The sequence below is a fragment of the Cricetulus griseus genome, chromosome 4, assembly GCF_003668045.3.
Source record: "Cricetulus griseus strain 17A/GY chromosome 4, alternate assembly CriGri-PICRH-1.0, whole genome shotgun sequence".
Taxonomy (NCBI): Eukaryota; Metazoa; Chordata; class Mammalia; order Rodentia; family Cricetidae; genus Cricetulus; species Cricetulus griseus.
The window spans coordinates 185,090,237-185,117,209 of record NC_048597.1 but is presented as its reverse complement, the minus strand read 5'-3'; the positions used below and the strand labels follow the sequence as shown (position 1 = coordinate 185,117,209).

Here is a 26,973-nt window from a genome sequence, read left to right as displayed (position 1 = left end):
CAATGCTGAAATGCTGGAGCTTTGTCAAGTAGCAGTGGTCGCCTCGTGGCCCACGTCAGACCATTTTGTCATAGCCTTTGCCAGATGATTTATGCAAATTCAGTCTCTGCTTAAGAGGTAAAAATTTATAGTTTCCACAATAAAGTGGCTACAGTTTTTCCTTGTGAAAGAATTCACACAAAGTTTGGCTCCTTACACTTAGCAAATTGGTTTTCTCTGGCCGCTTTACATGAGTAATGCAAATATGCATATCTTTATGTATAAATTTTCATTGAACTATTGATTTAAGATGTACATGAATTTGCTTTTGGGTGGACATCCCGTATGGAAACAGACAACAGATTCTGTACTGTACTATCCTCTGTTGTACTGTGTTGTACTCTCCTTTGCCTTTCATCACCCACTGTATCATTTTCTACCTTCATTTGGAGTAACACCCCAAATTCCTGTGGGGTGTTATAATTATCATCTCTAATGTAAATAAATCATCTCTAATCTCAGTAAAATCATATTATTCACAATCTTCAAAATACATGCATACAACTATATCCATATCCCATATATGGGGATTAGGTTTGATTTTTAACTCTACTAAAACTTTACCTAAATAAATGTCAAGATCGTCATTCAGCTTTCCATGATGACTGTACTAATGAGCTAATCCTCTCTGAAATTGTGTCCATTTTTACACTCATAAACTTGTAGCAGTGTTGAGTCTTCCTGTTGGAAGGATATTTCAAAGGTCACATTGTATACAATGTTTGCTCTGTGGCTCTCACTAATGCTTGTGCCTCTAATAGTAAATGTGCGCCACAAGACAGTCATTCATTCTTTCCTGAAAAGAATGCACTGGGTGCAGGAACATTGTTTCAAACAAGAACCATAATTTCCTTCAAGCTATCATAATGAGATTCTTTTGGAGTATGTGATGTTGTTGATTTACATAATCTCATGAGGGAACCCCATAGAAGGCCATGAAAATGGACCGTCAGTAGTTAGCACTGTAGAAAGAGACCAAGGAGGAACATGACATGGAGGCGGCTGAGCTTTGCTACTGATGTGTCTGTTAACATTGGCAGATGGCATGCTGATGGCCGCTTACGACACCACTCGCTGCTCTTGGAGAGAAGCCTAATTGCTTTGTTTTTCTGAGTCACTTTATATTCTTCTGATACTTAGAATAGAAAAGGCTATTTATTTCCATCCAGTGTCCTTACACTTCAGAAGATAACATAGTAAATCAACACACCTCAGTTTCCTCCTTAGCACAGAGATTTTCAACCAAATACTTGTTTAGGATCTGAGCAGTCTATTTACTCTTGGAGGCTTTTCAGGACGTGAAACAATTCTTATTCCCCTTTAGAGACTCTAGGGACTGCCTGAACATACTAAAACTGTCCTTCCTTGTTAAAATCTGTTAAGCAATATAAAAATATTATTATTGTTTTCCTACTCTTATGTAGATAAAACACTGGAAGGGCATGCATCGAACCATGCCTAACTCATAGAAAAAAAATCAATTGCATAATTCTTATTATTGATTTCAGTGTCTTTCTAGTTGATAGATTATTTTATGGGGCATGTGATGTATTATTTTTTTCATGATTTTGAGCATCCATATCTCTTGGAAAAGGAAACTACAAAGTCTTATTATAATATGAAAAATACATATCTTTTGGAATGTGGTGTTGGTTATGAAAGGTTTCAAAGTTTTAAAACAGATGAGCAACAAGCCACTATCCAAAGGAATCCATTTGAAGTATCACATACTTTCATTAAATAACTCTGGCTAATTGTTCAGTGAAGTTTTGTGACTCACCAATTGCTATTCTAGTCATCTGCCTGGACAGTACCAGTCACCATGGGGACACCACATTTAACTTTTATCTACAGCAAGACCTTCTTAGGAATTGATGATAAAAAATCTTTTCTAAGGGATGTGTGTAGAAACTATTCCTTGCAGAACAAATTGCATAAAGTGTTTAAAGACTGAAATGTTTACAAGGCCCACCAGTAGGGAAAGAAAGGTCTGGGTAGAATCTGAAGTGTCATGGAAATGTTCCTAGAGGGCTGTGGCTAGCATCAAAAGTGCTTTCCCTATACTTAATAATTTTACTATGCTCCAGTTCGATTAGTCATGTAAATTAGTGTTCCAAGTTAATCATAAAGGGGCTAGATTAGTCTCTGAGCACCCCTGTGGGTGGTAAAATATTCATCCTTGTGTGGTCTAGAGGGGCACAGCCATAAGTAGGTGGTTAGAGCTATAGGGGGCTGTGGAAGAACCTGCATGAGAGTGGAGCCCCATCCAGCTGGAAGATTATTGGGGAGCTTGAGAGTAGAGCCCTATCCAGTCTGCAGTATTACTGGGGACCTCTTTAGTTAAATAACCAAATTGGGTCTTAAAACATAAGGATAAACAAGCAGAAAGACAGGTTAAAAATCATTACTTACATCAAAATCAAAGGTTCTCTTTCTCTCCCAAAATAGCAAGTTTAGGGGTAAATGGTAAAATGGACTGTTTTGTGTTGAAATTTCCCCAATCCACTGACTTGCTTTGTCTTGTTCCCATTTTCATCCTCACAGAAAATGCATGTCTTCAAGAAGACTTTGCAGGCATTGATCTACCCCATTTCTTCTACTACCCCACACAACTTTGAGGTCTGGACAGCTACCACGCCCACCTACTGCTACGAATGTGAAGGGCTGCTGTGGGGCATTGCAAGGCAAGGCATGAAGTGTCTGGAGTGTGGGGTGAAATGTCATGAGAAGTGTCAGGACCTCCTGAATGCTGACTGTCTGCAGAGTGAGTACTCAGGCTAAGGAAGCCTGCCATGTGTCTTCATCCTAGACCTCTACATCCCTGTTTATCAACATATGTGTGTGCTTTCTCCTATCACATGTACAAATGAGATACCGATGGCCCATCTAGTCATAGCGTTGATGTTATATCCTCTGCTCTTGCTCACTCTTCTCTGGTTGTGATAAAACACTCAGACCAAACATGGAAAAGAAAGGGTTTATTTCACCTAAAATATCATAGTCAGGAAATCAGGATGGGAACTCAAGTAGGAACTGAAGCATAAAACAACGAGGAATGTTGCTCTCTAGCTCCCTCTCTGGATTATGCTTAGTTAGCTTTCCTGGAAAACCTAGGACCAGCTGCCTAGGGAACAGCACCACCCAAAATGGGCAGGGTACCCCTATATCAGTTAGCCATTAACACAGTCCCTCGCCAATATGTCTGAAGGCCAATATGATTGAGGCAATTCTTCAAGAGAAGTTTCCTTTTCTCAGGTGACACTTTAGATTGTGTCAGTCAGACAATAAAAACTAACTGGGGCATTCCCTCTGGACTGAACCAGGAATTAGACACCACCAGAATTCTCAGAGGTAGTCCTCATGCTGAAAATTTATCCTCAGCTAGTGTAGAACCTCAAAGTGACCTCTAGTCTGTTCTACTAATAGTCCTGTGTGATGTGACTGCGTATAATGTTACCTAAACTGGGGCCAGGACACAATCCTGAAATTAGAGCTATGGGATAAATTTCCAATTTTATTTGCTGCTGCCTGATTGGGTATTCTACATTCTTTGCATGGATGTTGGAAATAGGGCTCTTGATTTTGAGAGTTAAAGGTAAATGAGCTGGACATATGACCCAATGGTGTTTTCTTAATTTCACACAAATTTGTTTTCTTGAAGTGAATGATTAGGGCTAATAAATTTCACCCCAGAGATTTATTTTGTTTATTTTTATTAGTTCAAATTAGGAACAAACTTGCTTCCCATATCAATCCCTTCTCCCTCTCCCTCCCTCACCCCAGCTCCCCACCCCATTTCTCCTCCACTCCCTAGGGACGGTAGGGCCTTCCATTGGGGATCCCAACATTCTACATCATCATCCTGTGCCAGGCCTAGGCCCTCCCCAATGTGTCAAGAGAGAATCCCTTCAGGTGGGAATGGCTCTCAAAGTCCCTTCTTACATCAGGGAAAAATACTGATCCACTAACAGGGGCCCCATAGAGTGCTGAGGCCTCCTCATTGACATCCACTTTGATTGGTGCTAACATTTTTTTTAAGATTTGTTTATTACACTGTTCTGCCTGCACACCAGAAGAGGGCACTAGATCTCATTATAGATGGTTGTGAGCTACCATGTGATTGCTGGGAATTAAACTCAGGACCTCTAGAAAAGCAGCCAGTGCTCTTAACCTCTGAGCCATCTCTCCAGCCTCACCCCAGAGATTTATTGAGAAGCCTGCATAACCCTCTTGTTTACAAACCATAAGGCAGAATGTCATGTAACCCAGGTTGGCCCGGAGCTCACTATGTAGATGAAGAGGACCTTGGATTTTTGCTGGGGTTATAGATATGTATTGCTAAGCACAGCTCCTTCTTTGAAAGAGTGTGATTAGGAATGATCTCTTAAAAGAGGGAGTGTTCCAATGTTATTCATTCAGTTTCATTACAAAGTATTATTATCCAATTAAAATTTAATATTGGGATAGAATGATGACTCAGCAGTGAAGAAAATGTTCTGCCTTTCTAGAGGATCTGAATTTGGCCCCAGTATCCACACTGGGTGACTCACAACCATCTGCAACTCCAGCTCTAAGATCCACTCCCTCTCTTGACTCCACCGGCATTGTGCCAGTCAATAAATAAATAAATAATTGTTGTGTTTAAAAATGAATTGTAAGCAAGATATTAATAAGAATATCAGAAAACTCACAGATATAAAATATTGCCATGTAGCAATAAATGTCTTAAATCTCTTAGAGGAAAAAAAAAAGTGCTTTGGATCAAGTCGAAAAAAATGGGATTGTTCCTTTATTGTCTTTCAGAGTAAAGATTCCTCATCCATTAAACTCTAGAAACATTTCTATGTTCTGTCTTTGTTTTTTAAACCAGTATTTCTTATTTGATATTGAGTAGATAATGTAATTAAAAAATTTCACTGAGATTATTCATTAAGATGCACTTATATTAATTAAGACAATGCCCCCTACTGGCAGTGGATCAGTATTTACCCCTAGTACACAAAGGAACTTTTGGAGCCCTCTCCACATAGAGGGATACTCTTGCAGCCTAGACACACTGGGGAGGGTCTAGGCCCTGCTCCAAATGATATGACAGGCTTTAAAGATCCCCCAAGGAAGGCCTCATTCTCCCTGGGGAGCAGAAAGGGGTTGGGATGGGGGAGGGACAGGGTATCAGTCAGGGGCAGGGGAGGAGGGGAGGGAGAGAGAACTGAGATTGACATGTAAAAGAAGCTTGTTTCTAGTTTAAATTTAAAAAGATTTAAATAGATGTTTACTCATAAAAAAAAGACAATGCCCCCCCCCCCATAGACCTACCCAAGGCCAACCTAATGCAGATCATGCATCACCGAGTCTCTCTTCACAGGGCATCTTAGGTTGTGTCAAACTCCTAATTAGGGCTGTCCATCACATGTGTTCTTTATGTGGTAACTAATGTGGGAGAGGCAAGCCCATGACAGGCTGCACCATTCCCTAGTCAGGGAGCCACAAACTGTGTAAGAGTAGAGAAATTCACTTGAACTTTCTCAAGTAAGGACTTAATCATGCTTGTGTGTATTCATTTCTCTCGACTCTTGGTGGAATGTGATGTGACTTCCTTTCTGCAATGTAGTGGGTTGTAGCCTAGAGTTGTGAACTAGCACAGAGCCCTTCATGTCTATCTAAAAAATATTAACTCTATGTAAGTTTAACAAGTTAGAAGAATCAAAAACACCATATAATGTTCAGAGCAGATGTGAGAATCGCTTCTTTAATAACCCTGTCTAATTTTTTCCATAAAATCAATATTTCACACTGATCATAATGAAGTTCTGCAAATTTCCGTGTTTAGCATCACAGCTTTTCATAAGGACCAGCAAGAAAATTTGAAATTCTCCCTCCAAAATCAGTAGCCTTTTCTTTTTCTTTGTTGTTTGTTTGTTTGTTTTGAGACAGGTTTTTCTATAACCTTGAAGCCTGTCCTGGCACTCACTTTGTATATCAGCCTGGCCTCGAACTCACATAGATCTACCTGTCTCTGCCTACTGCGTGCTGGGACTAAAGGCATGCTCTACCACTGCCCAGCCAATAGCCTTTTCTTAAGAAATGTCTTCTTGTTGTTTCAACAAAGAAGTTAATATTAGTTTCTATTGGCATCTGCCTCCCAAGTCCCAAGATAGCAGGTGTGCCTTTTTGCCTGGTTCAAAATATTTTCTTTGATTGTCCTCACAATATAGAAAAGATGCAAATATAAAGGCATCAAAAATCTGCACATAATATTGGATCCTAAACTAACTAGCTTCAAGTCCCACAGAAGATGTGTTTGGACCATATTAATTCCTGAGAAATCCAAATATCACATAAGGTCAGAGAGTCTGTTAGCAGATAGCAAGCAAGCAGGTCTTGTGAGTTGTGTCCTCTGTCTCCTCAACTGATTGTATGCCATGCTTCTGTGTCCTAATACAAGCTTCTTTAAATTCACAGTGTTAATAAGATCTAGCTATTTCTGTTGTTTGCAAATTGGATATTGATTCCTCTCCTTCTGTGATCCCATTGCCAATGTTTTCAGCCACGATATTTTGTGACAATCAAATAGGTTAAATATATTGAGCATACCCTTTGGGTAGGGGATTTAGTCTTAGAAGAAAATAAATAATATTTGCTTCTCTATAACTTATAACACATGTAATCCCTGTAGATGCTAATAAATGTGGGATAAACAATGGATAAAGGCATAAAAAGTAGCTGGGCAGAAGATGGGGGCACTAGAGGGATGGCTTGGTGATTTCAAGCAATGACTGTTCTTGCAGAGGACCCAGGTTTGAGATCCAGCAATTACATGGTGTCTCATAATCATCTGTAACTACAGCTCCAGGGTATGTAAAGCCCTCTGACCTCTGTAAACAAAAAGCACATATATACTATACATATAAGCATATAGGTCAAATGCTCATACATATAAATTTAAAAAATAAACAAAAATTTAAGAAGACTGGATTGACTGGATAATCTTTCTGTACAATATAAAGTTGGAGACACTAGATGAGTAGATAGACAAACCCAGTTGATTATTGAGTTCAGTGGTTCTGTTGCCTTTTCAAGAACACACACACACACACACACACACAGAGAGAGAGAGAGAGAGAGAGAGAGAGAGAGAGAGAACACAAGTACATGCAAATGTACATGGTCACCTTGGTAATTTATTGAAGCATGTCTTATTGGCACTTGGATGAATGAACATAATATTTCAAGCCTTTTGTAATAAAAGATCATTTGCAATAAATAGGTCATCTTTAAGCCTTCAAAAACTAACTAGTGGGCAACATTTATGAATAGTTTGGAGAATATTAGGTGAGAGTTATAATTTCCACTTCTCCCACAAAATAAGTAGCAAACCCACCTCTCTTAAAGCAGGAGGGGAAAGCCAAACAGAAGCATGGTCATGCCCATAGCATGGTCATGATGCTGCTTTGATGGAGGAAAGTGTCAAGATTAAGACACATAAAAGGATCCATGCAGAATTGTATGTTACTGAAGTTATCCTAGGACCTAAGAGAAAGTTCAGGAAAAGAGAACAGGTGGCAACATTGAGAAAAACTTTAGATAGAAAGTCTATCTCCCTGAAAAAAATCAATAGATCTCACAAACTTTCATTTTCTGGTTTACTATGTGTTCACATTAGTCTAGCCTCTATTCCAGATCTAACCAGACATCACAAAGATTAAATGGGCAACAATTCCAGTTTAGCCTTCGGTGCTATTCCAGAAATGGTGGCTACATTTGTGGAAGACAGAGCCTGAATAGAAGTAGAATTATTTCTTTTCTGTCCCAGCATCTGTATCCCTGAATTTTGCTGTGCCTGGAGCCTCAGTGCTTATGTGTGCTCTTCAGACCCACCATGGAGAAGGTAGCAGCTGTCAGTTTCTCATGAACAAGGAGCATGTGGTCACCATGGGCCCTGGCTGGAACACAGTATCTTCAAGACTTTTTGTGGAGCTCATTATTCCAAAGCACTTGACTTTATGGAGAAGAACACAGAGATCATCCCTAAGACTCCCCAGTGTTCCATTTTCTGGGTTTAGTTGATGATGTCTGAACCTCAGAATAGACTGTACTGTCTGTATGGGATAAACAACAAAAGTGGAGCAGCAGAGACTAGAAAACTAGCCACTCCTCTCTCATATGCAGATCCTAGCCTCTGATGTGTGTGTGTGTGTGTGTGTGTGTGTGTGTGTGTGTGTATGTATATGTATGTGTATGCATATGTGTGTGTATGTGTGTGAGAGTGTACAAACAGGTGGAAGTCAGAGAAAAGTCCAAAAATCTAGAAAAGAGACCAAGAGAGGATAACAATAGGTGATGAGAAAGACTGGGGAGGAGGTAAAGGAAACAGGACACAGACAAGGAAAGGAGTCTGTAAGAGGGAGGCTGCAAGATCTGTAAGAGATCTATCTCTGTAAGAGATAGATCAGGGTGGCAGAGACGGGGATGGGACCACATAAACACCATTAGTTTAAAAATGTCAAGTGCTAATAAGATGCCTCAGTGGTTAACGCTCACTACTCTTGCAAAGGGTATGAACTTGCCACACGGAGTGGCTCACAACTGCCTGTAACTCCAGCTCCAGGGGATCTGACACCCTCTTCTACACACACACACACACACACACACACACACACACACACACACACACACACACTTAAAAACAAACCTTTAAAATATCATAATGATATCTAACCCATTATCTAGTGGCTTTAAAAGAATACATAAATAAAAACAAATCCAAGCATCCCACAACCGTCCTGAAGAAGAACAGGCGAGAGTGGAGTGATAGTTCTACTTCCTAAGGAACAGTGGCCACTCATCAGAGAACACACACTTGCTGCCTGGTGCTTAGCCTCATGATCTTGCTTTCGTCCGTGCTTAGACAAAATAATGAAAAAGCCTGTCCATCTCATTGCAGCATGATCCAGGAGGGCAAGGTCTGAAATGGTACCCTGGGACACATTTATATCCCATGGGGAGACAGCATGGAGGAGCAGTAAGCCTCCAGCAGCTTCCAACAGCAGTGTGAACTGTTTCTAAAGATAACTTCCTGGGTGTCAGAGGCATTGATGGAAGAATAGAAGCAGAAAGAAACCAGTGTTTAAAGTTTTTCATGTGTTGTTCTATTTTCTTTAATATCTGAATAGGATGTGAGGAAACTAAATATCATTTTAAAAAACAATATATCTTTCCTTCTTTAATTTTTCCCTTAAGTTTTCCTTGACATATTTGAAAATTGAATGCATTTTAAAATTATTGACTTATCCCTTTCTGCCACTGAGACATTTTTGTTAATCTAGACTAATTGGAAAATCTCAGAAATTACCAGTAAGACACAGTAACTTGTCCTGATTTTTAACTTTTTTTTTTTTTATTGAACACATTTCCCAAACATCCTAGATGATCGAATTTGCCAATGGAGATGCTTAACTGCAGTGGGGATGGTACAGGCAGAGCTAGCATGACAGGGGAACTTGGGGTTTGGCTTGGTTTTGGAGGCAGATCAACTGACAGTCAAATCACTTCTGTAAGAGGTGGAAGTTTCTCGGGAGAGGGTCCCAGCCCACATGCCCCCATTTTCATCACAGATCCACCTACAGGGGTGGGAAAGATGCTCCATCACTCCTCAGTTCCTCCAGTTATCCAGGCCTTTGTTTGCAAGAACTGTGGGTTACAGAGCTTTGAGTCTGCGATGAAGAGGTGGTCTCTGGGGGAGTCTCAGGTCTATTCCATGAAGAGACTAAAGGCATGTGAAAGAAGGAGGGCTAGGGTTATCTCCAATATAGAGCAACTAATGGGAAGGGTGGGAAGATGTCAACTCTGTGGCCACCTACATGATTCCCTGGGAAGAAAACAGGCATCCAAAGAGGACCACCCACATGATGTCACAGCGAAAGACACGTTTTTATTCTAGAAACTGCAGACAGCAAAAGCAATCCTCCACACACTTCATGTACTCTCCCTTGGATGCTAAGCCATTGCCACCTAGATCTATTAACCTCACGTGCATGTAAAGGTTTCTGAATATCTAAAAACTATCAAACAAAACAACTAATGTTTTTCATTTTCTTTGGACTTCAATGACATTTGTCTTTAAGCATTGTATTGACCCCAACTGGGTAATAGCTATGGAAACAGTAGCACTTGGCAGGTACCGGATATGGCACTGTTCATGGGTACATCACAGTAATGAGGGAGCTCAAAGTCCTGAAATTCCTTGTTAGGATGAAATACTTTGATAGATGGCTCTGATCTCTGCCTATTTGACTTTCTAAAATCCCACATTTAATCATCATTAGATGATGATAACTCTCATTATTTATTATCTACCTACCTACTTCAGCTCAGTCCTCACCCGGCCTCATTCAAAGAGATGTTACCATTGTTCCCTTCTGCTTATGGATGAGGCAGCTAAGGTTTAAGGTGAAGAAGTAACTATGAGGGTTGGGGTGAAGATCAGTTGGTAGAGTGCTTGCTTAGTAATAATCAAAGTCCCAGGGTACAGTACCTTATACTTCATGAAACCAAGCATGGCATGATATGCTCCCCAGCACTCAAGCTGTGGAGACAGGAGGATCAGACATTCAAGAGCACTATGGAGTATATAGCAAATTCAAGGTCAGCCTGGCAAGTGAGACCCTGTCTAAAAAGAAAGGGAAGAAATGGAGGGAGGGAGGGAGGGAGGGAGAGAGAGGGGGAGGGGAGGAAAAGAGGAGAGGGAGGCAGGAGGGGAGGAGAAGAGAGGAGAGAAGAATCCAAGTGCAAAAAGCTGGTTTTCAGGTCAATTTGGAACTCTATAGCAAATTAACATAAACTAGATGGATGCTGAATACCAGAATTCATTTCCCACTGAATCAGCCCCAGTCATCCCCAACATTTGTTCCGCTGCCAGTTATTGGTTTAATGTGCTCCACAAGGAGGATAAGGGGAGAGCACTCCCTCGCCTTGTCCTATAAGGGCACTAAGCCCCATTCACCAGGGCTTGGCCCTCAGTACCTTCCTGTTCTCTTGAACTCTCTCCCCCAACACTGTCACATTGGTGATTAGGCTTCGGTGCTGACATTTAGGCGGGTACAAGCATTCAGAACACATCAACTAGTGACTAGCAGGTGGGGGCTTACCCCAGGCTGTCTCCTTTACCCCCAAACATTGTTAACTATACACCCTTGCACCTTATTGCTGAATGGCCGTAACACACTCCTTCTGTGTGTAGCTGGGTGCATGATCTTGTGTTGCCTGACTGTCAGATGTATGTGCTGTGTAGGTCCATCAAGTTCAGGTTCAGCAGGCTGGGCTTTCTGGTGATAGGCACACAGCCCTTGCTTTCTGTGAATTCCAAATCGGAAGCCAAGGACCAGGTGTTTTCACTTCATAACTGTATTCTTCAGTACTTTAATTATTTTTCACTGATAGGAGTACTCCCTCCAGTATTATTGCCCGTGGCTTGGTACACAAGAAGGGGGTGATTCATTGAATTGATTATGATTGTCTTTTCCCTTTAATTCCTTCAAGAACATGAGTGACTTCTGTATCTATTAAGCACATGCTATTGTCCAAACACTGTGCTAGATGTTAGAATGCACATTTAATAGAGCGTTTGCCCTACAAGCTAGAGACACAGACATAACACAGGTAAGCGGGCCACGTGAGTGGTAAACACACAAGGGGTGTTTGAGTGTTTACCAGATGGCAGTGGTTATATCACATGAAGGTGCTAATGTTACAAATGGGGCTTGTCTGTTGCCTTTGTTTTCTGTAGTGAAGGACAGGTGGGATTGTTAGATTTGAGAGCACTGTGTTTTCTATTAGGAAGAGAATAAAAATATAATCTGAGAATAGAGAGTAAAGAGACCTGAAGAGTGCAGATGTGTTGCTGGGAACAAAGAAGAATATTGAAGTTTTATATGTTTATAAGTATAAATAAGCCTATAAACACACAAGAATATATAATGAAAGATTGTGGTGGAAAGAAATGATGAGAAAAAGATGGGGGAGAGAGAAACGGGCAGACATGCTTATTTGGAAAATACTGAGTTGTGAAAAAAATTTCACATGAAATTTTTCATCATTCAAATAATAGGCAAAAATAAAGAAAATGAGAGGCTCTGGTTGCTAGTCCTGTGAAATTATGCAGAAAGGAACAAGTTTCCCTGCGTTCCCTTCTGTGTAAGGTTGAATTCTCACTGACTGGAGGACACTTGCTTCTGTCTAAGCCAAACTCTCTTCCTGCTCTGTTGTGTGTAACTGTGCTGCCTGATCTGTCCATTGAGTGGTTTTAAAGGGGGTGATGAAGACTGCATCTGAGCAGCGCATATACGTGACAGAGAGCTTTGCTATGATGCATCGCCTTTGATCTCAGCTACCGTCGATCCCTTCTTCAGGAAGCTACCAGAGTGTTTTGAAAGACTTACATAAATGCTTATTTGCAGTTATCACTGATTACTTTGAAATTACTTTGAAATAAACAGAATAAGCCCAAAGGACTCGAAATTTGTGACAAATTGCAGCAATTTAAAAAAACAGTCTGATTGGAAAATTAAGATGTGGGTTTGAAGAACAATGGAGCAATGGAAAGGCCTTGCAGATCAGCTTCCAAATTAATTATGGATTCATGTCTGAAACTCTGATGGAAGCTCTTCAGAAGCAAAATGTAAACACAGAAAAATTTCAAAGCTACATATCTTCTCTGGAAATGACAGATAAGGGGCTTAAACATAAGTTTCTGTCAGCCTTCCCTCCCCAAATTGGCAATTTCAGTTCACAGGTCTGATTGTTCCGTACATATTCAAGCAGAAACACAGCTAGAACATCAAAAGAAGAGCAAAAGATTTCAGAGTTAATTGTCAGAGATGTGATTCCTAGGGATAAGAACGCTCTTGACATTTTAGCTTTGAATTTGGTTGTTGCTGCTTATGTGAGCATTTAATGTGTGGATAGCACCCGGCTGGACTCCTCCTGAATGTAGAAGCGGAAGTCCAGGGCCCTTGACACCACAGGACTGGAGAATTCTTTCCCAGAACCTCTGGGCTAACCAGGCCATTACCTTAACCTTTTGAGTAGGAGGGTGGGAAATGACATCGTCATGCTGCTTCAAAACCATTGAAAGTTCTAGTGTGACTGTCACTAAACAAATCTCTCCAGATACCTTGGTTCTTGCAGGTCTTTTCTACCCATTCCTGATGTCTAAGTAGCATTCCAACCCTGCAAGCCGAATATGCCTATTAGGTAGTGCAGCCACACAGTCCAACCTAACTATACTTTACTAAGGAAGAATTATGCACTGTGTAGTCAAGCTGTTACTGGTAAATTACAAACATGCTTAATTACTTAATGGCACATAATTTACAAATATGCAGCTGTTATAGGGCATGTTTTAACAGATGAGTGGGGTGTTTAGAATGTTCTTTAAAGTGGGATTCATTCTTTTTTAATCATCTCATTTAAATATGTATTGAGGGTTGGTGGCTCAGATGGCAGAGCAGATAAAGGTGCTTTTCCAGCAACACTGTCATTGTGAGTTCAGTCCCCAGGACCTGACTCTGACCTCTCCACGTATGCCATGACAGTTGCATGTACACATATGTACACACTCATATCCCAGGGTGTCACACCCAACAGTGACGATACCTGTGGTGGGTAGGGAAGCTGAGGGCCACAGACATGGTATTTAGAGATGCTCCATAACCAGAAACATTTGTGAAGCACAGAATGCCCAGAAAGTAAATGTCAATCACTAAACAAAAGTGTCCTGTCAATCAAGGTTTAGTTGAAAGTGAAATTCCACTCAGTTGACACTGTGAATATGTTGGTGAGGGTTTAAGTGTGCTGCCTGCTAGGGGCCGAATCACCAGGCCAGAGATTTTCAAATGCTCCTCGAAAAGAACTCGGGTGAATTTTGAGCTGTGTTTCAGTATGTAAGTATGGAAGGGGATTCTTCCAATGTAAAGAAAACTCAACATATCATTATAGTGCATCCCTCTAAGAATAAATTGGATGAGCTCTGGATTACTGATTTCCAAGTGAAATGCATCAGTTACATCCAATCTGGTTTTCTGTTTTGTTTGGAGTCATTGAATACATACATGTGTTATGTGACATACCTGACTGATTGCATGCACCCTTTATGTTGTTTTTGAAGTTTTTTTTTTTAAATGCAAACCAAATATCTGTAGAACTCATTTATTCTAGTATTGTGGTTGTATGGGTGATAGAAGTTCATTTGGTTACCAATAATGCTAATGAGCACTAATTGTCCTCACTGTAGCGATTCATTCTCCTGGTGTTTAACAGAAAATTTGTCCAAGCTCCTCAAACTAAGTCTTGGTAGCTTATGCATATCCTTTTGAACCATCACAAAGGGACTCCTTCATGGTCACACAGCCATTGATTTTCTGTTGCAGGGGCCGCAGAGAAGAGCTCTAAGCACGGTGCTGAGGATAAGACTCTGACCATCATCACAGCCATGAAAGAAAGAATGAAAATCAGGGAGAGAAATAGGCCAGAGGTGTTTGAAGTCATTCAGGAAATGTTCCAGATCTCCAAAGAGGATTTTGTGCAGTACACAAAGGCTGCCAAGCAGAGTGTACTGGATGGGACATCTAAATGGTCAGCAAAAATAACCATTACAGGTAAAATACATTTCTTAAGTGCTTTATCTCATATAGTGTTTCTTTTTATTTTTTTATTTGAATTAGAAACAGGATTGTTTTACATGACAATCCATACAGAGGTTTTTTTGTGTGTCTCAGGAATCACTATTAGAAAAAAAAGGTAAAAAATAGATTTTTAAAAATCTTGTCAATGTTGACAAATCTACTGGTTACTTTAATTTTCTCAAATATATGCAGGAAATTAGAATAATTTCACCATGTATTCTCCTAATTAACTCATCACCACCCCAAATATTTCAAAAATTAGCTTTTTAACTGCCTACTACTGAATAATGCCAGTAGGATCAACAATCCCCTCAGTGAGGGTCACTGTTTATGTGTTTCTCTAAGGAGAGTCATTTTAGTAACTAACCTTACACTCATTCACATGATCCGTGCACATTAGAGCTAGAGAGATCGGTTGATGCTTATGATGCTCTTGCAGAGAACCTGAGTTCAAGTCCCAGTATTTACCTGAGCCTTACAACCACTTGTAACTCCAGTTCCAGGAGCTGATACCATTTTCTCACCTCTGTGAACACTGCACTCATGTGGTATACATAAATACATGCTGCAAAATACCCATATAAGTAAAACAAGCAGAACCAGAAACATAGAGCACTCTTCTTAACTTTCATTTTACTATATAATAAAATAAAAATACTTTCTTTATTAAATTATGCTAATCTATACTCATACCAAATCCATTAAATTTTAAAATCACATGCATTTGAATTTTGATGAGTATTTTTTGTATCATTGATGGATATTAGATGCGGGAAACCATGCTTCAGGGAGCACAGGAGTAAGGCTATTTCCTTAAGATAGTGATTTCATCTCTTTGGGGGTATATATGGAGTATATCCATGAACAAATGGACAAAGGGAAAGTGGTAGGCACACACAGTGGGCAGTGCTCAATGGGAGAAAGGACAAGGGAAGACAGTCCAGTCAATGTGCATATTCGGTTATGAATGTTTATAGAGACCAGTAGGCTTCAAGATGAGAGTGGTGAAGATGGATCTGCAAACCCAGGAAAAATTGACAGAAAATATTTTCTCTAATGGTTTTGTTCCTGGAAATGTTGTCATATTGAAGTTGCTATTTCTGGTTCATTTCAGTGGTTTCTGCACAAGGCCTGCAGGCAAAAGACAAAACAGGATCCAGTGACCCTTATGTGACAGTTCAAGTTGGCAAAAATAAAAGAAGAACAAAAACCATCTTTGGAAACTTGAATCCAGTATGGGATGAGCGGTTTTACTTGTAAGTACACACTCTCAAGTTATCACAGGGACAAAAGTGTTTGAGAATGACTGTAACACATGCCCATCAAGACTAAGGAAGTTGGCATTGTGTTTTAGTCTTGTGCAGAAATACTGAAAGGGAAAACTAAAATTTTAACTTAATATTATAAAATGTTTTCCTCACAGCCAAATATTAGGCAGAGCTCAGGGAATCTCACTGTAGGGAAAAAATGTTTTGTTTACTCTTGGAACTACATGAAGGTGTGCACACGAAGGTACACAGTTGGAGCAGCATTGGAGGAAGTTTAAATGTGGTTTACTGTGTGGCCTGTGACTTGTGATGTGACTCCTCAGAGCTAGGAATCCATGAGCTGGACAAGCACTGTACTACATCTGAAGATTTGTGACTAATGATAGAAGGGATATCTGGGGAGCCACCTGGTCCATCCATCATATGAGACTAGACCATTCAAGACGAAATGGTTGATGATAAAGCTATGACTTTTCACTGTCTATGAAGACACTTATTTATAAACTCTAACATCTTGCACCTAACAGCAAGAAATCATTTTTCTGTCTAGGAGTCTTTTCTTTCTATAACTCCTTTTGAGGGGAGGAAGATTTTTAGTTATTATCTGGTAAAGAGCCGCTGAGGGTCTAAGTCTATTGCATCTCCTTTACATGCTAAGTAAGCAATCTTGGATCTGTTTAAGTGTTTAACAAGTGAGGTGTGGGGTTTTGTTGTTATTTGCTTGAATATGGACCAATAAGAAAGTGTTAAGAAAATGGTTTCGAGAATCATTTGGAATTGTGTAACTATGGAATGAGTGATGAGGTTTGGATGGTGTCTCCTTTCAGAGGGATGGGAGGTGAATTGCTAACTCTTTTTAAACAGAAGACAAGAAATCAATGGGTTGTTACAAATTGGGATTCTACTGGAGTCAGATAAATGAATAAAGCTGGTTAGGGCAATGGGGGAGAGAGATGGAAACCAGTCATTATAGAGAACAAAGTACTCATGGATGAGATGGCTGAACTACTACAGCATCCCGCAGCTAGAGCCTCCAGACCCATGATGGGAGATGCACGTATAAAACTTTAAAAATACCTTGACTATGGCATCATTGACAGACTGAATCTACACTTAGGTAAATAGTTAAGGTTTGTTATGTGCCTGCTTCTGTGAAATCATCACCCCAGACAAGGTGGAGATCTTGTCTCTCACTCCTAAAAAGCCTGTCATGCCCCACAGATGGCTTTTTCCCTGACTATCCTGGTGCTGTGCAGAAGCCAATCTGTGTACTGATGTGGCATACTTTGTATTTCTCATTTTCTACATTTTCCATAGAATCTTGAGGTATGCACCCTTCTCCCGTAGAGTTTTAGAATGCATCTACAGCTCTTAACTTTTTTATTGCTGTGTAATATTTCAGCACCATTTCATATTTATCTCATAAATGTACAGGAGTCCTGAGTCTGACAAAACTTCTAGTAATTGTTCTTAAATTTTGTAAATCTTATCATTCTGCCTTATACACAGTAGCATCTTATATAGGTTTTATGGTGTATATCTCTAACGACTAAGAGTTAAGCTTATATGCTATGTCTCTTCTTCAATTAAGTGCCTATTCAAACATTTTGGCATTTTCATTGTTTTGTTCTTTTTTGAGTTGCATATGTGGTATAGTTTTACTTTTAGACATTGTGCATATTTAAATAAAATCTAGTATGGTATAAGTTATACCTATGAATATTTGAGTATTTGTCATTTGAAAGCATTGTTTGTTCTCAGCTAAATTGCTTCTTTACCTTTTGATGAAATTCAGCTCTGCCTGTGTGGGTGGCTGTATATCAGAACTCTTTGTTCTGTTCTGTTTGTCTTTTTGTATTTGGGACTACTGAGTATTGATGGACCAAACCCTTATTGAGAAGTCTTAAATTAAGAAAGCATTAGCTGTATGGTGTTCAACCTTTTAAAAAAAAAAAGTTGTGTTGACTAGGTTAAGACTGCTCCATTATTTCCATATGAATTTCATAGTAAGTTTATCATTTTCTTTACAAAATAAAACCATGAAAAAGTCAATGCCAAATAGAATTTTCAATGCTTAATAGCCCTGCATGCGATTCTAGTATAGAATCTAATGAAAATGATACAGCAATTATCTCAGCCTTGTTCCTACCTTACCAGGAAGCATTCTTGCCTTTGCTAATTCAAGTCCTAGCAGTGACTTTATTGAGGCTGCTATTTCTTCTCTTAGGAAAAACATCTTCCATGACATTCTCTATGTGTAGAGAGTTTTGATGAGAAATCATGCATTGGATTTGCCCTGTTCTTTTTTTCTGTGTTGTGTCTTTTTCCTGTATTGACATGTCCACATGAGTCAGATTATCGTGTTGTAAAATTATTTTCAAGATATAGTCCATTGAGTCTGTGCTCTCATTGCTCACTGCAGGAAGTCTACTGTGGCTCTCATTTTCATAGGGCACATGTGCCTTCCCGCTTCCTGCTGCTTTTGATATTTTATTCTCTCTGCTTATGTGCATAATGTCATTATGATGTGGAATAGTGTCCCTTTCCTTGTGTTTCTGCTGCTTAGGATTTGTTGAGCTGCTTGAGAATGCAGATCTGAAATTTCTGTCCTATATGGAAAAAAATCCTGGCCATTATTTTTATAAAAACTATTTCCACTTCTTACCCCAATTATGGAAACTTCATCAACACATACCTGAATTCCCTTGAATTTTTCTGTTTCTTGGTGCTCTTACTCAATTCAATTTAATTTCCTTGCTGCACAGAATTTTGTTTTATCAGAGTTATTTTTGTTGTGTATGTAAGTGTACAAGTTACTGTGTGTATGTATAAACGACATGTGTGTTCCTGTTGCCTGCAGAGGCCAGAAGAGAGCTTCTGAAATCTCTACCTAGTCTAATGCCCACTGTCTTTTCCTCTAGTACAGTAGTTCTCAACCTATGGGTTGCAACCCCTTTAGAAAACCTCTATCTCCAAAAATATTTTCATTATGATTCATAATAGTAGGAAAATTACAGTTATGAAGTAGTAATGAAAACAATTTTATGGTTGGGGTCACCACAACATGAGGAACTATATTAAAGGGTTTCAGCATTAGGAAGGTTGAAACCCACTGCTCCAGTAGTTTCCAATTTCAATTCCAAAATAGTTTATGTGCATACGAGATGAGTGATAGTGATCAAGTTTCAATTTCCTACATGTAATTATCCAGTTTTGCCACCATCACTTTTTGAAAAGTTTATTTTTATCTAACATGTGTTTCAGTCCCTTTGTTGGGAATTATTTAGGTTAAAGTGTCTGTGTTTATTTCTGGGTCTTCTATTTTATTGTATTTTATCCTGTTCTATTCTACACTTCTGCTTTTATCCATTGTCATGTTTTGTTACTATGGTGTCATGGAACTGTGCCCACTGGGCATGATGTTGCTGTTCCTATCTTGAAATCTGAACATCTCTGACTAAGTGCATGAGACGCTTATAAGATCCACATTATGAGCCAGGCATTGGTGGCACACGTCTTTAATCCCAGCACTCGGGAGGCAGAGGCAGATGGATCTCTGTGAGTTTGAGGCCAGCCTGGTCAACAGAGTGAGTGCCAAAGCTACACAAAGAAACACTGTCTCGAAAACAAATACAGATTATGAGCATTAGCTTCTAGAAGAATAGGTGAGGCCATCAGACTCTCACTTGAGATTCAAACTCCTAACCCCTCCCTACTTCCCCATTATCCCAGCTGCAGGTAATCCTGCCCCAGCTCCCAATAGTTTGGGGTGTGGTTTACCACAGAAAACTGAGGTAAAGGTTGACTGTGACTGGAAGCTCCAGTAGACAAGCCTTTGTAAGTGGTCATTCAGGGGATATGCAAATAGCTTAAAGTCATCTATGCTCCTTTAAGCAAGCCTAAAATATCCATTGGTTCACAAAGACGTGAAGAACATCATTGGAATTTTAATGGGATTATATGAGGTTGATTATTTTGTCTGTGGGGCCAGTTTCACACTATTAATTCACCACACCTTCCAGAGTTTTCTTCCATTTCTAAATTATTTTCCAGTTACACTCTGGAGGCCTTTTTGCCTACTTAGTTGGGTTTCTTCCTAAATTATTGTTTGTTTTTCTTCAGGGTCACAATCATTGGCATGGCATTCTTTTCTTGCTTTCTTCTTCAAGGGGTTTGTCATGGTATATGGGCAAAACAATAATTGATTTTTATATGTTGGTTCTGCATTCTGTTACTTTGTTGAGTTTTCATTGGTCCTACAGTCTGTTAACTTTTTTGAGCCTATGCAATACCTACAGTAAATGTTTGATGCCAATCCAAGAATTTTTCTCCACGGCTTAACTTTGTCTTCAAGGTTTATTCAATCTGCAGCAAGTTTTTCTGTTTGCACACCTTTAAGTCTATATTGTATCTTGGCAAACATTGCAAATATCACTTTGTCAGGAGCTGGGTATTTTGATGTTCTGTAAATACTCTTCCTCTTTGTCCTGAAAATCAGTTATATAGAAAAGTTTCGTATCTTTGGATCTTGCTTTAAAATCTACCACAAAGAAATGAAACAGAGCTTTCTCTAAGAAAGCCAGAGCCTTAAATGCACTCTGCTTACTGACTCTTGAATTCTGAGGTTTTTCTCATCAGCTTAGTGAAAAATTGCTCCTTACCTGGCCATGGGTGGGTGCTGGGTCTGTTGCATCAAATCCATTCACTGTTCTTAAGCAACCTTCAGATGTCATCACAAAGATGCCCTCATCATCATTCAATTGACGCCTCACAAGGAATCCTCAGCAGACAACTAGAATCCTTCTGTTTCATTCTCTTCACTGCTGTGCCCTGTGATCTCCAGCTGCCTTGTTCTTCCCAGAGGTTGAGCTTTGTCTTTTCAGCTCATAGAGCCAAAGTGACTCTACTAGATTCCTTGAACAGTGGCTGAGACAGTCTCCTAGGACAAAAAGCTGAAGGAATCATGAGGCTCACTTTGGTTTTGATCTTTCGGGAGTCAGTTAATTAAATTCCACGTGTTTGTATGTCTTGTAGACGTTTTGGTTTTGTTAGTCATTGTTGTCTGTGATGAAAGTCAGAGAGCCTGAATTTAAGTGATAAGTGAAAGTGAAATAAAACGGTATAAGAGTCAATGCAGTGCATGCCAGCTCCCCTCCCCACCCCACCCCCCCCCAAAAAAAACACTTCTAAGAGATTTGATATGTAGGAGGCCAGTAACAGTCTGAGAAATAAAGGATCCATCCAAACATTTATTGTCATATTTAATCTTATGAAATTATCATGAGAAATCAGCTGAGTAAGTGTGTGTATGTAGAAAGTGCCCCATCAATGTCAGGACCATACAGAAGGTCTGGATATAATAGTGGCCAGTATCCACACCAGATAAGAATAATGTAAATCTCAGACAACCTAGAAAGCATGGGATACACACTGAGAACTGTATATCCAGATTCCGGGAATTATGGAGACACAGCGGTAATATTCTCATGTGAAAAGTGTTCCTACCTGAATAGTAAGGGCAAGTGAGGATATAGAGCTGTTAACCCTGCTAAGAGAGAATGAGAGCAGAGTTGGGCAGAGGACCTGAAAGGCTGGTAGGTTCGTCATTTTCATTCTGTTGATGAGAAAATTGAAGTTCAGATGGGCTATGGAAGAGCCAGTTCTAAAAAGCAGCCTCCCGTGGTGAAGCCAAATACAAGACATAAGTGATGATGACCAGATGCGCCTTTTCCTACAGCCAGACTCTGCACTCTAAAAAGGTGCTGTTACTCTGAGGGAAGTAAGCCAGCACAAACCTTGTAAAAAGGAAATGAAATCATTGTTCAACTTTTGGATTTAGTTATAGAGTTTAACTGTCCCTAAGTCAAAGGCACGTGGATGGCCTTTGGAGATTTTTATGATAAGACATTTCAATTTTAATTTTATCTCCCCTTACACAGTTCAAATTGAGAAATTTTATTTTATTTATTCATTTAATTATTTATTTTGTTTTTTCGAGACAGGGTTTCTCTGTGGCTTTGGAGGCTGTCCTGGAACTAGCTCTTGTAGACCAGGCTGGTCTCAAACTCAGAGATCCTCCTGAGTGCTGGGATTAAAGACTTAAAGATGTGCGCCACCATCGCCCAGTGAGAAATTTTAATTTTTAAGAGAGAGAGTTAGAAAATAAGCTCATGAAACTAGAAACAGAAAGGGGAGAGAAGCTATCACAGGAAAGGAGTAAGAGAAAGGGACAAAGAGGAAAGAATGCAATGGAGTATTGTAATAGGAAGGCAGAGAGGGGGAAAGGAATGGACCCAGCAAGAGGAACAAAGGGGCACATATGCAACAAAGTATATGCGAAAATGCCATGATGAAATGAAATCTTTTATACATTAACTTAAAAATTAACTTGAAAGAATATATGAATAGTATGTGGCTTCCAAATGGGCCATTTTGGAGACGGCTACATAGAAAAGAGGCTCAATTCATGAAGCCCTTGAAGCATAGAGAATGAAGGGCTGTTCACACATCTCTCATTTCCAAAAGACCACATAGAGATTAGTTGTGATAATGCCAATTATTGTTCTTTGGAAATGAAAACGGTCTTATACAGTTAAGGTGCTCTCGATCTTGATTCTTTGATAAACATTTGGGTGATCACTTTATGATTAATCATGGCATTTGATTCTAGTTTCCTATGCTACATATATATTTTGTGCTTATAAATCATTTTCTAAAATGGAGAGGAGGAAGTTCCTTCCACTGGGATACAGAGAGTAAACAATGCTGAGGTGTATCCATTTGATGATAAATGTGAGAGCTAAAAAACCTGTGTCTCATATATATATATATATATATATATATATATATATGGTAATATATTATTTATGATTTATTAAAGGTTGCCAGAGGATTCAGAAAGCAAAACCACCCTCAAGCTATAAAGATCAGACAGTGAGGAAACACACCTTTAATCCCAGGACTCAGGATTGAGATGTAGACAAATCTCTGTTAGTTCAAGGCCACACTGACTACATGAAATTGATCCAGTCCTAAAAGAAACAGTTCACAGGATCTCAGGACCTGGGATCCCACACCTTTAATCCCGGCACTAGAGGGGTAGAAAAGATAGGAGCAGGGTCTTCAGGAGTCAGTCTCAGGATTCTCCAGCCACGTTGAGTAGAGCATAGCAGTCAGGGATTGCAATCTGAGGTTTGGTGGACCAGGATAGCCCTTTTGGCCTAAGGTAGATGTAAGAGCTAGTGGGTGACTGCTTTGTTTTTCTGATCTTCAGCTTGAACACCAGTATCTGTCTCTGGGTCTTTTATTTTTCATGCTACAATTCTCCTTCATGCCTCATTTTCCCTTGTTTGGCTGGTTGTGTTCTTTCTTTTCAAATTTCTGAAAGAGACAAAATTCTGTGTGGGATTCTTCCTAGAGGGGAAGTAGTCAAAACATTGTAGCAGGGATGCATTGTGTCATGTCAGTTCATAATAAGGAATTGTGTCAACAGGAAGCCTAGGCAACACAATGCCTATGGTAAAAAGGCAACCAGCATTCCATTACTGTGGTACTAAACAGGAATGGTTTGTGGTTTAGACATTATTCTCACACAGTCCACTAGAAACTCTCTTCACAGGATTCAGTTAAACCCCACCTACTTGCCCTGAGTGTCACTTATGTACAAAATACTGTGCTATGTGCCATTAAAAGTATTGGTTTAAAGTGATTTCACCTTTTATAAAACATTATCTGCTCTACAAGATTTTAAATATGACTTCTAGAACTATTCTGAATCTAACATCCTTCTTGATGTCAAAAGACACCCCCCCCCGCCCTTAGCCATTGTTCTATTTACTTTTGTTGTTAATTCTGGGACCAAATGCCTTGCAAGAAGCAACTTCAGAGAACTGGTTTATTTTAGCTTATAGTTTGGGAGTAGAATTTTTCCTGACAGGAAGTTATGATGGGAGGAGTGTTGGGGCCACAGTTAAGTGCCAAGCACAAACAGGAAGCAGGGTGAGTTACGAAGGCTAACTTTCAAGAACCTACTCCAGTGAGCCTACACTTCCAAAAGGTTCCACAACCTTTTCCAGCAGTGCCACCCCTCTCAGGACCAAGTGTTCAAACACAAAAGCCTAAGAGAGACACTCTCCATTCAAACCACTTCACTTAAGTCCATAAATGTTATTCTCTACTTCAATTCAGTGCTACGGTAGGAGGCACTGTAACCCAAGAAAACTCCAAACATACAACAGTGTTGTTCAGAGAGGTGATTGTCTTGACCCTTTTGAAGTGTCTGTCAATTATGTCAATTCCCAGACACCCAAATGTGATAGCAGACAGAGAGCCACAGGCACCTGGCTGTCACCAAGCCATGTGCTGCTCAGCCAGGGATGAGTGTGAATTAAACATAAACTATGCTCTAGACAACATGATTTATTTAACACAACAATTAAATAAAAATATCTGTATACCACAGCAGATTAATATTTTAAAATGACAGGCGGAAAGCAATCAAGATTTGATTTATTGCCTAGATCATATGCACAGTCCCTCCTATGTCTGGATGGGAAAGGCAGAATTTCCTTAACTGCTTGAGACAGCTTGCCATGGTGGTATCTGCACCAGCATGTCATTTTTCATAGAAGATGCTTCTATGATTGTACGAAGGAGGAGGGAGTCTACTCATCCTTTATGGGCTTAAATTTTTGTTGTCTGTTTTCACTAATCACGGACTACATTGTGAATGTACCAAAGGGGAGATATAACAAACAGCACAGTCTATACACAGAAGAGACAATAGACAGGGGGTTATTTTGGGCATTATTTTGCCCCAGAACCTATGAGTTTTGTAACAATGGGAAGGGGTATGGAAACTGGACTGAGTTTCCTGAAACACAAACTTGGGAACCCAAAGAGAAGTAATAAAAAGCAAATAGGAGGAAAAAGTCATTCTCCAGACAGAATGACTCCATGAGATGGGATTTAGAGACTATTTGCGTTGAGTGTTTTGTTTATAATCTGGAGAGTTGGGAGCTGTGAAGTTCTGCTAGTCACTCATTTGAGGATTAAAACAAGTTTCCCTGAGTGCAACATCTGAGGAGAATCCACAAAAGACAGGAGAGTGAAAAACACTGGTGACAAGTGTTTGAGAAAGTAAGGGCCATTCTTTCCCAAATTTGGTCAAAATTAAAAATGTAAAGCCAAGCATGAGAAACATGTTTATATCACAAACAATTATTAAAATGTGTCATGACACTTGCACAATGTTCTCCACATGTATTATTATAAGACTCTTAAACTGTGCAAGAAAAGGTATATTCTTTTTTTAATTTTTAAATTTAAATTAGAAACAAGATTGTTTTACATGTCAATCCCCATTCCCTCTCCTTCCCCTCCTCCCTTCCCTCCCACTAATACCCTACCTATCCAATACCATTTCTGCTCCCCAGGGAAATGTGCTGGGAAAATTACATAAAAAATAGAATATCCTTTTGAATCTTGGTAATACAGAGGCCATTATTTGCTGCAATAAAGACCAGCCTTCAGCAGCTCAGGGATTGAGGGGGATCCATAGGCTCAGGGAATTAATCACTCAACATAACATTTCTATCTGAGAAAGTAAAAACTTAATCCTCTGGTACCAGCAAAAAAAAGGGAAACACACACACACACACACACACACACACACACACACACACACACACACACACACACATCTCCAACATGTCAGGATCTCACTAGTTGAATGGCAAGCCTTCAACATGTCAGAGATACTGAAGAGGAGAGACAGAGCAAGGAAATTACTGGACAGACAAACAGACACACAAGGACTTTTCTGAGGGACATGGCTTAGTTCTTCGTTTTATTATTCTTATTGTTGTTTGTTCTACTCTATTCCTTTTCTGTTCTGTTCTTCTACCCTGGTGTTTCCCTTCTGTCTCTCTTGATGTCTTCCTTCTAGCTTTCCTTCTATATCTTTCCTGGTATTTTCCTTCTCTGTGTCTTTATCTTTTTCCATTACAGCTTATATTCTCCAGCAAAATCTTTCAAGTAATATAAAAGCTACAATGTGGTTACATTCCAATCTTTGAGTGAATAAAGACATGTAAAAAAGCATGTTTTCCATATCCCTTACATGACTAAACATTTTATGTATTACAGGTGAAAAACAAGTTGTCCCAATAAGTTGTTCCAACAACCCACATGCATTCATACCCAAGCAACTTGTTATAGATTAGCAGGGTATAAGCAAGCAAGGTATTTTTCTCAGCTAGTTCTTTTGCTGATGGCTGCAGTTTGTGGTTACAAAGACAAGATAGATTACTTTATTATTTATCTCAAAAGGTAATCTTACAAAAAAACTTAAAAGAACCACAAATCTAAACTTTTATATATATAAAAAAACTCAGTCAGCTCTACTTTAAATTCTCAGGGTGCATACCCACTCATCAACAATTTTTTATATCAGGAAATTGAGAACAGAAATGGGTAAAAAGGAATTAATCATCACCTTTGATCACCAATCCGTCCTAGCAAGAAAGGTACCTCAGTCAGCAATAAGCAGGCTGTCGTTGTTCTTGTTTCTTTACCTCAAAGAGTCCTTCACTCAACTATATGCCTTTCTAAACTTTAAATTGTTCCCCAAGATTTTCTACCTCAAATTCATCAACAAAAACATCTTACCCTAACCTTACTAACAATTCTACATGTCTAAATTCTTTCTGAGGGTGGTGGTTGAATCATTAATCTGCTCCAGCAGCAATGCTGGAAAAAAGTCAATCACTATTATTGTAAGTACCAGTAACACTGCCTAGTGAGGGATAGAAACCTCCTGAAAGTTTTCCTGCAAACCATTATTACGAGGGATGTTGTGACCATGCAGGCAACAATCAGAGCTACACCCAATAACAGCATGAGGTCCTCAGGACACATAGTCCTCAGGGCTCTGACTTTCCAAAACTCACTTATGCACGACTTTGGCAATGGCCCAGCTATGCTCT

The 26,973-nt window shown here is 39.5% G+C and overlaps 1 protein-coding gene across 2 annotated transcripts in view; it reads left to right on the top strand.

Annotated features, from left to right (window-relative positions):
• The window catches only part of Unc13c (unc-13 homolog C), a 401,427-nt gene that overhangs the window by 143,885 nt on the left and 230,569 nt on the right, over positions 1-26,973 (top strand). For both annotated transcript variants that reach the window (XM_035444481.1, XM_035444480.1), the window contains 3 exons: positions 2,584-2,803; positions 14,466-14,693; positions 15,835-15,976. In XM_035444481.1, coding sequence (XP_035300372.1) covers positions 2,584-2,803; positions 14,466-14,693; positions 15,835-15,976 — 590 coding nt within the window. The remainder of the gene's footprint in view (positions 1-2,583; positions 2,804-14,465; positions 14,694-15,834; positions 15,977-26,973) is intronic.